The sequence below is a fragment of the Equus asinus genome, chromosome 19, assembly GCF_041296235.1.
Source record: "Equus asinus isolate D_3611 breed Donkey chromosome 19, EquAss-T2T_v2, whole genome shotgun sequence".
Taxonomy (NCBI): Eukaryota; Metazoa; Chordata; class Mammalia; order Perissodactyla; family Equidae; genus Equus; species Equus asinus.
Genome location: NC_091808.1, coordinates 27491366 through 27503978, shown reverse-complemented (window position 1 = coordinate 27503978; position 12613 = coordinate 27491366). Strand labels below are relative to the sequence as shown.

At 40.0% G+C, this 12613-nt stretch overlaps 1 protein-coding gene across 18 annotated transcripts in view; it reads left to right on the top strand.

Annotated features, from left to right (window-relative positions):
• UNC80 (unc-80 homolog, NALCN channel complex subunit) overlaps window positions 1-12613 on the top strand; it is a 218256-nt gene that overhangs the window by 196350 nt on the left and 9293 nt on the right. For 14 of the 18 annotated variants that reach the window (XM_070489843.1, XM_014867746.3, XM_014867745.3 and 11 more), the window contains 5 exons: window positions 888-1072; window positions 1896-2061; window positions 3439-3618; window positions 6441-6579; window positions 8753-8809. In XM_070489843.1, coding sequence (XP_070345944.1) covers window positions 888-1072; window positions 1896-2061; window positions 3439-3618; window positions 6441-6579; window positions 8753-8809 — 727 coding nt within the window. Of the gene's footprint in view, window positions 1-887; window positions 1176-1895; window positions 2062-3438; window positions 3619-6440; window positions 6580-8752; window positions 8810-12613 lie in introns of those variants that run through there. The other 4 variants (XM_070489851.1, XM_070489846.1, XM_070489845.1 and 1 more) reach the window with 2 other exon arrangements.

Here is a 12613-nt window from a genome sequence, read left to right as displayed (position 1 = left end):
TTAAGAAAGGACCAAGAAGGCCCAGGTTCCTTGACGGCCCCCCTGCAGACCCTGTGCGGAGAGAGACCTGGGGTGGCAGACGCGGTTCCCACCATCATCTCTGACATCTTTGCAATGTCCTGGTTTGTCCTGACACCCTGGGAAATTTGCTTTCTGAAAAAAACTAAATAAATGTAGATTGTGAGAGGCCTGCCAGAATCTGGGAAGAAAGAGATATTGTAAGAGAAATCCAACAGGGTTTAGTAACAGACATGATGTGCAATGTGAGGGGGCACGTGGGAGGGTGGAGGTTTCAGCTGGAAGCATAGACTCAAAACATGTTTACTGGTACCTCTGGGAGCCACTCGGGATGGGGTTGGAAAGGGAGGTGAGAAGGGGAAGGATTTTTTCTTAACTTTGTACATTTCCACATGGTTTGATTTTTACTGTTAATGAGAAGAATATATCATTTCTATGCATAAAAGAAAAAAACGCAAATATTTTTAAACACTCCTGTTTTAACTTAGGCTGTGAGTGATATGGTGGTATTGCCACCAAGCCTCTACGACAGCTTTAGGAAAGCAAAGCATCAGCTCCACATCACACCTATAACACGTTTCCGTCTCAAGTCTGTGAACCGCTTTGCTCTGTATTTTCCAAAATAGTACTTAAATGCACTTAAGAAAGATATTTCTGTTCTCCTAATCAGAATCAAAACATGTTTACCATACACATTTTTGTCCTGATGTCCAAGCAGTCTCGCTTGGGAATACACGTAAGTTTTCGGAAATGTGGAGAGAGTTTAGAAATGTCGAAAATTTTATGATGCATAAAGGGCTGTGGGGGTGTGGGCGGGGCTCCTCCGATGCAGATCTGCAGGCTCACTTTTCTTTTTTCCTGGTGTGAAGCGCTGAAGGTGATTCTCGTCTGCTTCGAGAGGCAGCTGGGAAGCCAGTGGTACTGGCTGAGCCTCCAGGTGAAGGAGATGGCCCTGCGGAGGGTGGGCGGCCTGGCCCTGTGGGACTTCCTCGACTTCATCGTGCGGACCCGAATCCCCATCTTCGTGCTCCTGCGCCCTTTCATCCAGTGCAAGGTGCGGTGTGCGCCCCCTCTGGAAGTGACAGCCCCATGCATGTGCTGCCCTCCAGACTGAGGCAGGATTGTGACAGCCCCGCTCCTGGGACGCAGTAGAGCTGGTTAGTAGGACCTGTGAACACCAGGCTTGACGAGAAACAGCTCAAAAATGAATCCCAGAGGACAGGATTTCCTCTTCGAATAAGCTTCCCAGTAAGAGCTTTATTAGAGTCTATAAAATTTTGCCCTCTTCCCACTCACCTCCCCTCCACACGCACAAAAAAGATTGACCCAATAGAAAGATCTGGAAAATGTTTTCCTTTCTTCAGTGGCATGACTGAGATCTGACTTTATGTTTTTTATTTATTTTTTCATTTTTCCTTCTTCTCCCCAAAGCCCCCCACTACACAGTTGTGTATTCTAGTTGTGGCACGTGGGACGCAGCCCAAGCATGGCCTGAGGAGCGGTGCCATGTCCGCGCCCAGGATCCGGTGAAACCCTGGGCCGCTGAAGCAGAGCACTCGAACTTAACCACTCAGCCATGGGGCCAGCCCCTGAGATCTGACTTTAAATAAACATGAAAAAGATGGGATAGTTAAAGTGTGTTTTTCCCCTGAGAACTTCAGTATTCATCTACTCTGTTATTCTTTTCAGGCCCCAATTTCCTGGGGCAATGATTGAAGGCAATGTGTTGATTAAGCATCTCCTGTGTAAAGCACTGTTCTAGCAACTTCGTATGCGTTACCTTATTTAATCCTCGCAACCAACTATGAAATGTAGACAATCAGCCCATTTTATAGACAGGAAAGTTGAGGGCCTGACAGTCTACGCCTGCCTTTCAGCTTCTGGCCCAACCAGCAGAGAATCATGAAGAGCTCTCTGCCCGGCAACATATTGCTGACCAGCTGGAGCGGCGCTTCATCCCACGCCCTCTGTGCAAGAGCTCCCTCATTGCTGAGTTCAACAGTGAACTAAAGATCCTGAAAGAGGCCGTTCACAGTGGGTCAGGTGAGGAGGCATGGGCTATTTTGAATTCGTTTGACTGATGAAACTCACAGCCTACAAAGAATGCCTCTGTCCAGGTCGCCGCTCTTTTGGCCCCATGCGTGAGTCAGCCATGTCAGTGCATGGTACATCTGACCATGTGATCATTGTCAATCACAAAACAAATCAAGGGAGTATTGTAGGAGTCTAATTTTACTCCTTCTCTAAGCATTTTTTTCAACCTTCATTTCAGTAGTTAAGTTCTTTCTTGAATATTTTACTGGAGGAAAGAAAACCTGTTTAAATTCTTACCTTCCTTTCCTTTTTGGAAAGGAGAAGAGGGACGTACATTCACTGAGCATCCCTATTATGTGGTAGATTATTTCATAGATACTATTCCATTTAATCCTCACCAACACCTGCAAGGTGCATAACTGAAAGGCCACTTAAACCAGGAGGGAACTGAGGCTCCCCAGAGGACACACAACTTACATGCATGACAGTGACGGCAGTGAGGGGACTTCTGGCAGGTCTCTATGATAGGTTACACAGCCTTTAACGTTTCACGAATTGGAGGGAGAGAGGGTTGGGCTAGAGTTGGCAGGCTAGGGGTTACTTTACATTATTCAAAAGATTTTCTTTGGGAATACATCATTTACTTTTTACAATTATATCAACAGCAGATTACTGCTGGAAAGGAAAGGAAATCATTATCTGCCATTAGAGGGCAGTCGTATCCATAAGTAGAATATTGTATGTGTGGCTTTCCTTCCTTCTAAAATTTTTACATTGCTTATATTGTATTAAAGACAAAAATTTTGGCAAGCACAATCTTGGTGAAATCTACACAGTGCCATTCAAATATTCTGCTTCATAATAAAATAATCTGACATAGAACCAAGGGTGTATTTTATAAGTTGTAAATCCAGAAAAGGAGAATGACAGCACAGTTTTGATTATGTATCCTGATGCTGATCGTGAGGTTTCCACCAGATAACATATTTATTACTTCTATATGCTTGTGTCAGGTAAGGTATATTTCTCAGGAAAAGCTGCCAAGTTGGAAGCTACAATTCTTGTCAACATTCGTTTGAATTCTAGCAGCCTTGGAAAATGAAATTGAAGAGCAGCGAGAGGCAACAATGTCAAAGCATTTGACATTGTTAGAGCTGCTATGCTCCCACAAAGAAACCATTCAATGATAAGTTCATCAGTGGCTGATTCTTCTTCTTAACAGCCTAACTTCCATTTCTACTTTGTCCTAACGATCATTTGTCTGGGACACACTATTTAACTGACCTTTCCTGAAAAATACAAGTAGTCAGAGAGGAGTTTGAAGCAAACATTTGTTTTCTCTCGAGACCCTCACCATGGATTTCCTCTGGTCTCTCAACCCCCCAGCCTACCAAGGGAAGACATCCATCAGCACCGTGGGCACCTCCACCTCCGCTTACCGCCTGAGCCTGGCCACCATGTCCCGCTCCAACACGGGCACCGGCACTGTCTGGGAGCAGGACAGTGAGCCCTCCCAGCAAGCTTCGCAGGACACCCTGAGTCGGACTGATGAGGAAGATGAGGAAAGTAGGTGGCCCCACAGAATCAGGCAGAGGGGGCATGGATGACACAGCTTGGCCATGCGAAAGAGGGCTCAGGAAGAATTGCTGCCTTTCCAACCTTTTTCATTTCTGATCCTCTGGTCATTTTTACATAAAAGATTTAAAATGGAACTATGACTGATTTTGTGATTTCTACTGCCTGCTTCTCTAGAAATTCCTTGATATCTTTGGTCATTTGGAAGGAATTCAGGCAAAAAGTAACTCTTTAGCGACTTCTAAATTTTCTTTAGGCTTAGTTATTTGGCCTTTTCCACTAATTCTCATTTAAATTGTGCTTCAGTAACTAAAGGAAGTGTTTATTTCCCTTTCTCCTGGCCATCTTGCTTAGAAAGTTGATCAGCAATTACATGACTCCGTTGGGCAAGGAAATGCGAGCAGTGCATATGCTCAGGACTCAGAACAGAGTGGTTGGCTATACTGGCTGGAACATGAACCAGCAGGCTGTCTTGAGGGAAGACAATCAAGAGTGTCCCCAGTGATGGAGGCAGCCCGGGAGCTGCTAACGCATATGATTAAGATTTGGTGTTAGGACATGAGGGAAAATCCAGTCAAGACATACTTCATATGTATGCTTAATAGGAACAGGTTTTAAAAAGTAAAAGGGGAAAGGTTCCATTAAATACCACTGACATTTAATGTTTTTTTAATTGCATTGATAATTTTCCCATTATGTTTTAAAGACACTCTGCTATAACACTTACAGCAAAGTGTGCTGTCAGTGCCTGGAGGATGAAAACAAAATCTAGATCTCCACGCAGAGCTTCTCTATGCCAAACAACAAGAAAAAACCCCGCTACAAACTAAATTAGAGGAAATGCGAGTTGAGGTTAGAATTTTAATTAACTCAGATGAATGAAAGTATTTTAATACCCTAGCACAGTTGGATGTTAGGAGAGGGAAGGAAATAAATGCTTTGTCCAAACATATCAGTAATATTTCCAGATTTAGTTTCAGGGTCATCAGATAACAAAGCAATAATCATATTGTCCTGCAGCTGACCTACAGACAGACTTGTTTCCAAATCGCCCTGGTCGTTGCTCATGGAAATAGTCCTAAAATCATAGTTAGGGAAATCTTGAAAAATCTTGACCAAGAAAACAAAATGAGAGACAAGGATCAGCAGGTTGAATATTCATTAAGTCCTGGTAATAGTTCAGAACTTAAAGTAATATCTATTTTTCTTTAATACTTGAAGGAGTGTCTCCCAGCAATTCTTTTTTAATTATAGGAAATAACACTACCTATCTTTTATAGGGCTAAGTAGATTTTGCAGGTAACCTTATGAATAAGTAGATGACTTTGCCAGTAGGAAGGAGCTAGGGAAGAAAAGTAGAGAAGATATAAACAGAGATATCATTCACCAAGAGCCGACACTCATACACAGACAAACACGCAGTTTTTTGCTAGTGTCTCTTGTCTTGGACATCACAACCATCCCAGTGAACACAGGGCTGCTAACAAATGTGTGGTTGTGATGTGGGTGTGTATTAATTTATATGGGGTGGCGTGTGAAAGCCAGATGGTTGACTGCTTTGAATTAAACTATTTTCCCATTCAGTCATCAAACCTGTATTAACACCTAGCAGGTACAAGACAAGGAACAAGAAGGTCTGAGAAAGATATGTTCTCTGCCCTCTGAGATCTCACATATCATCCTGTAGAGAAGATAACACAAATTTTCAAGAAAGAACACTTAACAAAGAAGGCAGCACATGATTAATTACCAAATAATATTGAGGGACGAAGTGTAAAGTGATATATGAGTTTGGATAAGGGGGAAAAATATCAGTGAGATCTGGGAAAAGCCTTTGTAGAAATAGCTCAATCTGCCTTACCATATTTTTCATGTTTTTAAGGCACATTTTCTTATTCTCTTCTCTGCAAATACACCTAAAAAGGAAAACCCATTCTATAACAAGAATCAAAAGTCAGTCATTAATTAACAAATTAAAATTTCTAGCACTTTTCTTGTACACCTTTTTGGTTTGAAAGAAGTTTCATTAGAAATATGACCACTTGGGGTATTTTACCTAAATGATGCCAGATCAGTTTATATAGTAGCATAAGTGCACCAAACCCTCTGTTAATCAGAATATGTTACTGTTCAGCAACAGGCAACATTAGCTCACTTAGAATGAGATCACCTTGTCACAAACACTGTGCTAGAGCTAACTTTCATATGGACATGAATACGTTGATTTCTGCTAAATGGAGGTGACAATATTACATGCTTAACATTTAAAATTTAGGTTAAAATAAGCATTTATTTATAAACTATAGGTTTTTAAGTATTTTTCCTAAAACTCTCTGAAATAGTCTCTTTCCCTCAGTAGCCTAAAAATCATTAAATGTACTGAATGTAGTTTTTGAGTGTCAAAGAAGTGTACTTGATTCACTCAATAACAAAGTCCCTTATTGAACTATTCCTGGAATGTTTAAAAATTTATAATCCAGCTTTCCTGAAATCTTTAATATGCAGATGGCCCTTGACTTTCACAAATAATCTACTTGTAAAAATGGACAAGTTTACATTTATCTGATGAAGGCTGTTCAAGGGTGGGAGATAAGTGGATGGGAAGAATTATCATTCATCACTTTGTACAGACTAAACACTGAGACCTTTGGGGTCTTGCTTTTTAGTCTGTACAAAGGGAGGAATGATCATTTAGCTTTAGAGACCGCCCTAAGGTTATATTCAAGCCAAGATGGGACCCCAAGTACAAATTGGTTTGGGTTTTCTGATCAATGTCATGGTTTTATAACCCTCCCTTCTGTTGCCCCTTTCAGATGACTCTGTAAGCATGCCCAGTGTGGTAAGTGAACAAGAAGCTTACCTCCTGAGTGCCATCGGAAGGAGGCGGCTCTCCAGCCACGTCTCCAGCATGTCTGCACCTCAGGCTGAGGTGGGCATGTTACCCAGCCAAAGGTAAAGAGCCACAGATATGTTATACTCTGCATTTGGGGGCAAACGTAGAAAGTCTGAAAATTGACTCCTATTATTCTAAAAAGGCCAAAAGAGAAGCAAACAATCATAACATTTTTAAAGTAGACCATTCAACAAAGAACTTTTCAACCAGGGTCCTGCAGGCAACATGTTGCAAAGAGTTTTCTAAGCCGGGCCAGTAGAAGGGATCCTAATTTCTGATCCAAGCATTGTTTCTCTTACAGATTCTCCAGAAATAGTTACATGGTCTTCTTTCTGGTTGTCAAATGACATTTTTGTGTTTCAGATATATCATTAGCTAAGCTAATAATGAGTACCTGGCAGGTGTATAGAACTAGCTTGATACATGTGCTAAAGTTTAGACTTCTGGTTGTCATCAGTATTTAGTTGGAGGTAGTGATGCTTAACTGAGCAGAAAACGACCTATGCCACTCTGAGTGACCTTGGCTGGTCATTTAACGAGAGCCCACACTTTTCTCCTCTGTGAAGTGAGGAGATTGGCTAAAATGACCTTTAAGGTAACTTCTTGAGCTATAGTTCTATGATTCCATGACTAAACCCTTTAAAATATTTTATTTATGCATTCTATACCTTCTAAGAATATACATAAAAAACTTCCAAGATTTATATATATATGTAAGTATGATATAGAAAATTATCTGACTTAAGAGCCCAAACATTATCCGTTTTAGAGCCAAAGATATTTTCACTTCAGGAACTGAATTCTTTCAAAGAACTGGCCTTTCAAATAGGGAAAAATGATAAAAGGTGATTAATAAGTAAATTACATACATTTGGTAATTTGCCTTTGAAAAGAAAGTCTTATAAACAAAATGTGTTAACAGAATCAAAGCCAAACTATAAAATGTCCAAAAACCCCCCAAATTTGTCATACAAGTAATTAATATCAATTTATTTTTAATTGCTAGCAATGTGCAAGTTTCTATCAAGAATAAAAGAAAACTATCTAGCAATTTATTTAAAAGTTTTATTTAAATTAAGAAATGGTAGGAATTTAAAATATAGGGTTTTTTTTGCTATTTGCCTAAAATAACCAGGCCATCAATTCCCTTTGTACATATCTATTAAGGAGTTAATTCATTGCCAGGGAGAAAATTTATTCTATTATGGATATACTAGAAATCCAGAAAAATCGTAGTTACACCCTTGGGCTTGAGTCCTGTTTCAGAAGGCTAGTGAAGGCGATACTGTCTCTGGGCCTTAGGGAAGGGGCCTCTTTCTGGAGACAGATGCTGTTTTGTACAATTGGGTAAATGATTCTTTGGGGGCCGGCACTCTAGTTTTCTAAATGGGTTAATTCCATCCAATTTAACAAATATTTATTGAATGATTTGTGGGTGCTTAGCCCAATGCTAGGCACTGAAGGAAAGAAAGATAAAGTATGACAGTTTCTGTTCACAAATCCCCAAATCAGCTGCGTCCAAATAAATCAATGAACTATTTGATTAGTTTCTCACTGAACTGACAGATGTCTTCTTTTGACATTTACAATTCAGTCACTAGAGGATGGAGTAGGGGGTAAATGTGAGTTCCATGTGAATTTTCCAGGGTTAGCTTCCTTACATTTGTTTACTTGCATTTTCATTGAAAAATTAGGGGGGGAAGTTGGGTTCTTTCTTTGCTTTTCTTAATGGCATCAGTTCCAAGAGTTTGGTTGTCACAGTTCATGGTAAGTGGTTTCTATGTGATAATGTCACCACACACAAGAAAGAAGCAGGATCCTAGTCAATGAAACATCATGTACATAAGATGGGTTAAAAATACTCACCGTCCAGCCAAATGGTTATCAAAGGAACGGTAGTTTCATCTTCTACAGATTCGTTCTGCAGTGTGTTTCAGAGCTCATGTGTCCATTTGGAGCTCATTTTAAGTCCTAACTCTTGACCAACAAATAGATCACTCCTTTGAGAGTCGTATCCATCCAAAGTCCCTCCTCCCCCATTGCCTCGAGTCCTATGTCTTGACAAACCCAGCACAAGGTGAAATGGTTGACTGTCTCCTTTTCCTTCCTTGTTCTGTTAAATCTATTTATTTTTGGTTCTTGGAAGCAGAAAATTGCATGCCTTCTTTCTTTTTCTTTTATTTGTTTGCATTTTCTTTCCCTAAATGCTTCATCTCCCTACCCCTCCTGCAGTGAACCTAATGTCCTCGATGACTCCCAGGGCCTGGCCGCCGAGGGCAGCCTCTCTAGGTACAGTGTCAATGCTACCTGTCTATTGGTGTCTGTGCTGGGAAACGAGCTGTTTCCTGTCTCTTCTGTCTCTCTGTCTCCTCTTGCCCCGTCTTGATATCTATTTCCATTCCTTCCCTTTGTTACTCATGAACACACACGAGCCTGGAAGTCAAAGGTGTAGCCTCCTTCATTTTCAGCTTCAGAGCTCAATGGCAAATGGCCTAAAAAGCTTACTAAGAAGAAAAAAAATCCATGGAGTTCTTTTAGGGGCTTGTCCCATGAACATCTAAAAAGTTTGATGTGCCAAATGTTAAATTTATCCCATCTAATCATTCCCTCCCACAATGATATTCCTGAAGAATTGTTTTGCAGAAGCCTTTTAATACAACTCCCCATCATGAGGAAGCACCTTATTAAATTGAGACAGGTCTTTTAGCTAATACCACAGATGGTAAGAAAACAATGATGCTATAAGAGTAGCAATGTCAATACAACTTATATAATTCCCTCTCTTTAATGCATGCTATGTGGCAGGTAATATAGTAGCTTGTTCAAACACTTGTATAAAGAATGTCTGTGCCGGCACAAAGATGACTCCCAAAAAGACTCCCACAAAGATGACTTGCCATGAAATATCAGACACAAACATTTCTTGGTAAGTAAGAGAAGTCTTATGATGCAAACAATATAATTTCTTGGCTGTTGGTTTAAAGTACCGGGAAGGGGGACTGCACCTTTAACACTCAGGTAAACCAGGTCAAACATTCCTAATCTTGTGCTGTTGATTCATACCTCTCAACTAATCCTCATTAGGAGTAATGCTTCTTGTTCATCCTGAGAGTGCCTTTGTTCTATCTCGAGACAAACATTCTCTTTCAGGTTTGCTTTATATAGTGAGCACTATCTACCCGTGTTTATTGCTTTCACAAAGATGAGGAAATGTTGAGAGGCCGTTCCTGTGAAAGGTTGTCCTTTGTTTTCGTTGCATCTCGTTTGGATTTCACATTTTCTTCTGCAGTTGAAAATGGGAAATTTAGTCCCATCATCAGGTGTATCTTTTTTTTTTACTGGACCCATAATTCATGACATTCATTTGTGTTTGCGAGCCCTTGCCTTGACAGATGAGTCTCTTATTGGTGGTAAATGTGGAAGTGCTGCAGAGTGCAGACGTAATTCCATTATCAAGAGCTTTGGGGATGAGGAAGAGCCAAACAGTCCTCAACATGGTTTCTCTTCGTTGTTCATAGTGTTTGAAGAGATCTGAACCAAGTCTAGCACCGTGACCGCTGCTTTCAAAGAATGCATTTGTTTAATGCTTAATATTACATGCGAGACAGGAGCACCCTGTCTAGAAGATAATTTCAGTGGCCCACTGAGAGTAGAAATCAGACTTCCGTTGGCTGACTTTGTCCCAGGGCTTTGCTGATTAGGCCAAATTCTACTCTTGCTGAGTAAATACAGGCTGGGGTTGGTGAGAGAAGGCAGGAGTTTGAGTGGACTTTTATAAATCTCCTAAGGATCTGGCCCTCTCTTGGAGGCTCGGGGTTCAAATGACTGATTTGGATTTATCTAAACCAATCCAATCTTCCTTGGTTCCAGTGTCAATGGGAATAAACCCAAAGTTCTTGCTACATGAGACTGATTCAGAGCCAAAGCTATAAATTTTATCTACAGCTGGGTTAATCAATCATGTCAGGACTTTGGTAACTGTTTTAGACCAACTGTTGTTGATCTGTTGTTCCCATAACTGGTGTGTTTTAGGTCTGGGTGTCAGTCACCCAGACTCAGTGGTGCTCACTGAGAAACCAGAAGCTGAGGCATTTACTTTGGATTCTAAATAATTATATTAATGCAGAAGCATTCCACCAGCCAGTAGCACATCCACCTTTGCCATACACTGCAAATCTTACCTCTTGAACTCCATCATGTCACCAAGTTCTCTTTGGAGGAGAGGAACTTTTGGCATTTACTAAGAGGTGGGTTTATAAAATAAGATATATACTTTTTATATTTGGTTTTCAGGCTTTCTTATTCTTGGCATGAAACTTTTTTATGCTGCAGACTCTTAAAATCCTCAAGAAATGGTAAAGCATTAACCATGTAAATTACATTTAGCACACATCTGAGCACTCAGGACCTAAAATACACCCAAAGTATTCTTAAGGAAAATGGTCTGAGGGCTAAATGAGGAAGAGACCAGGATAACTAGGATAACCTGATGCCTTGGTGGAAACCAATAACAATTTTGCAGACTTTTTGAAAATTTCTTCCAGGATTTTTTTAACCCTTGCAAACTGGTTTCTTTTAAAGATTTATCACAAGAAATATCAGCTTGTTAGCAGCACTCTGCTATGGAGCAAAGATTCTTTCTTTTGGAAATTAATAAATTGAAATCATATCCCATGGTAGATTCTCTTCTGCTGGGAGTGTTGCTCTGAGAGGTATAGACACTCACTGTAGGCGTTCCCTCCCTGTGCCCAACCCCAAAAACACACCCTATGGACCATATGTTCTCTCCAGAAGAATCACGCATACAAAAGGTTATCCAAGCACTTAAGCTGAATGTTTATACTTGAGAATTAGATTTTGTTTGGACACGTTAGAACGTTTTGAAAGGCAGAAATTGCCAATCAACTCTAATTAAAAAAAAAAAAATTACAGTGCTATTTGATTCTGTAAGGGTAATGTGAATCACAGTGAAAAATAAGAATGTGGCTCAAGTTTGAACAAGACTGTATAGTCTGGGTGAGATGAAATGAAAATAACCTATTTAGTAGAACCCATATCATGATCATCCACACTTCAAAGTATGAAAACTTGGCAAGTACACAGAAAAAAATTCATGCAGCTTCCTCATGTAGCTGAGAATTAATGGCTAAGAAAATGTGTGTTGTGGTACACAGATATGTACTTGGCCAGTGCTACATCAGTTCCTACGGGATATCGAAGATCCAGATTATTCCCCCTTGTTACTCTAATTCCAGCCTCTAATCTCTAAATTCTTTGGCATGTAAAATACATTTTCTTGGATGTTGTGGATGCTAAGTAAATTTTAAAACAGTGGTCTTTTATTGGAAAAGGGAAGAGTCGGATTTATCTACTGTTTATTTTCCTGTTCTCTACAAACGTTTTATGGCTCCCTTGGTGCTGGCTTTACGCATTCGCATCACAAGGCAATCACTCAGTGTAAATGGCTATGCTTTGTGTCTTGTGTTCCGCCTCTAGATTTCTTTAACCATATTAAAATTAAAAGCTAAAAGTGGAGATAAAAGCAATGAAAATATTAATTCATTTTCCATGTGTTAGTCTCACCTGGTGCTTCCACTTAAATTTTTTATTTGTGAAATATATTTCAATCTATACACTTTTTTTGTAATTTGAGATGAATGATATGAATTTTTGTTGCATTGCTGAATGTTCCCTTGTTCACTGATCCTTTATTTTAAGAAATACCGTTAGGTATATATTCCATTAATAGACACATACATATTTATACACTGTAGTCCAGGCCATCGTGCTGAAAGAGGGGAAAAGAGCTAATCTGTGCCAGAATTGTTCTCCTACCATTGGCCGAATTTGCATAGTTTATAAATCACTTCCTTGCATTTTGAATAAGGTGGGTTTTTTTGGTAGACAGTTGAGTTACACCAGTGCTGCCAAGCCCCAAGTGCATTTACTTCTCCAAAATCTGGATTATTATATGGTTTGCCATAGTGATGTTTTTCAGTGACTCAAAAATACAAAGGATGATTTTAGCTTCAATTTAGAAAGTTTTATTTGCTTTTATCCTTACTGTTTTACCCTGTTATTTGGTGAAACAGT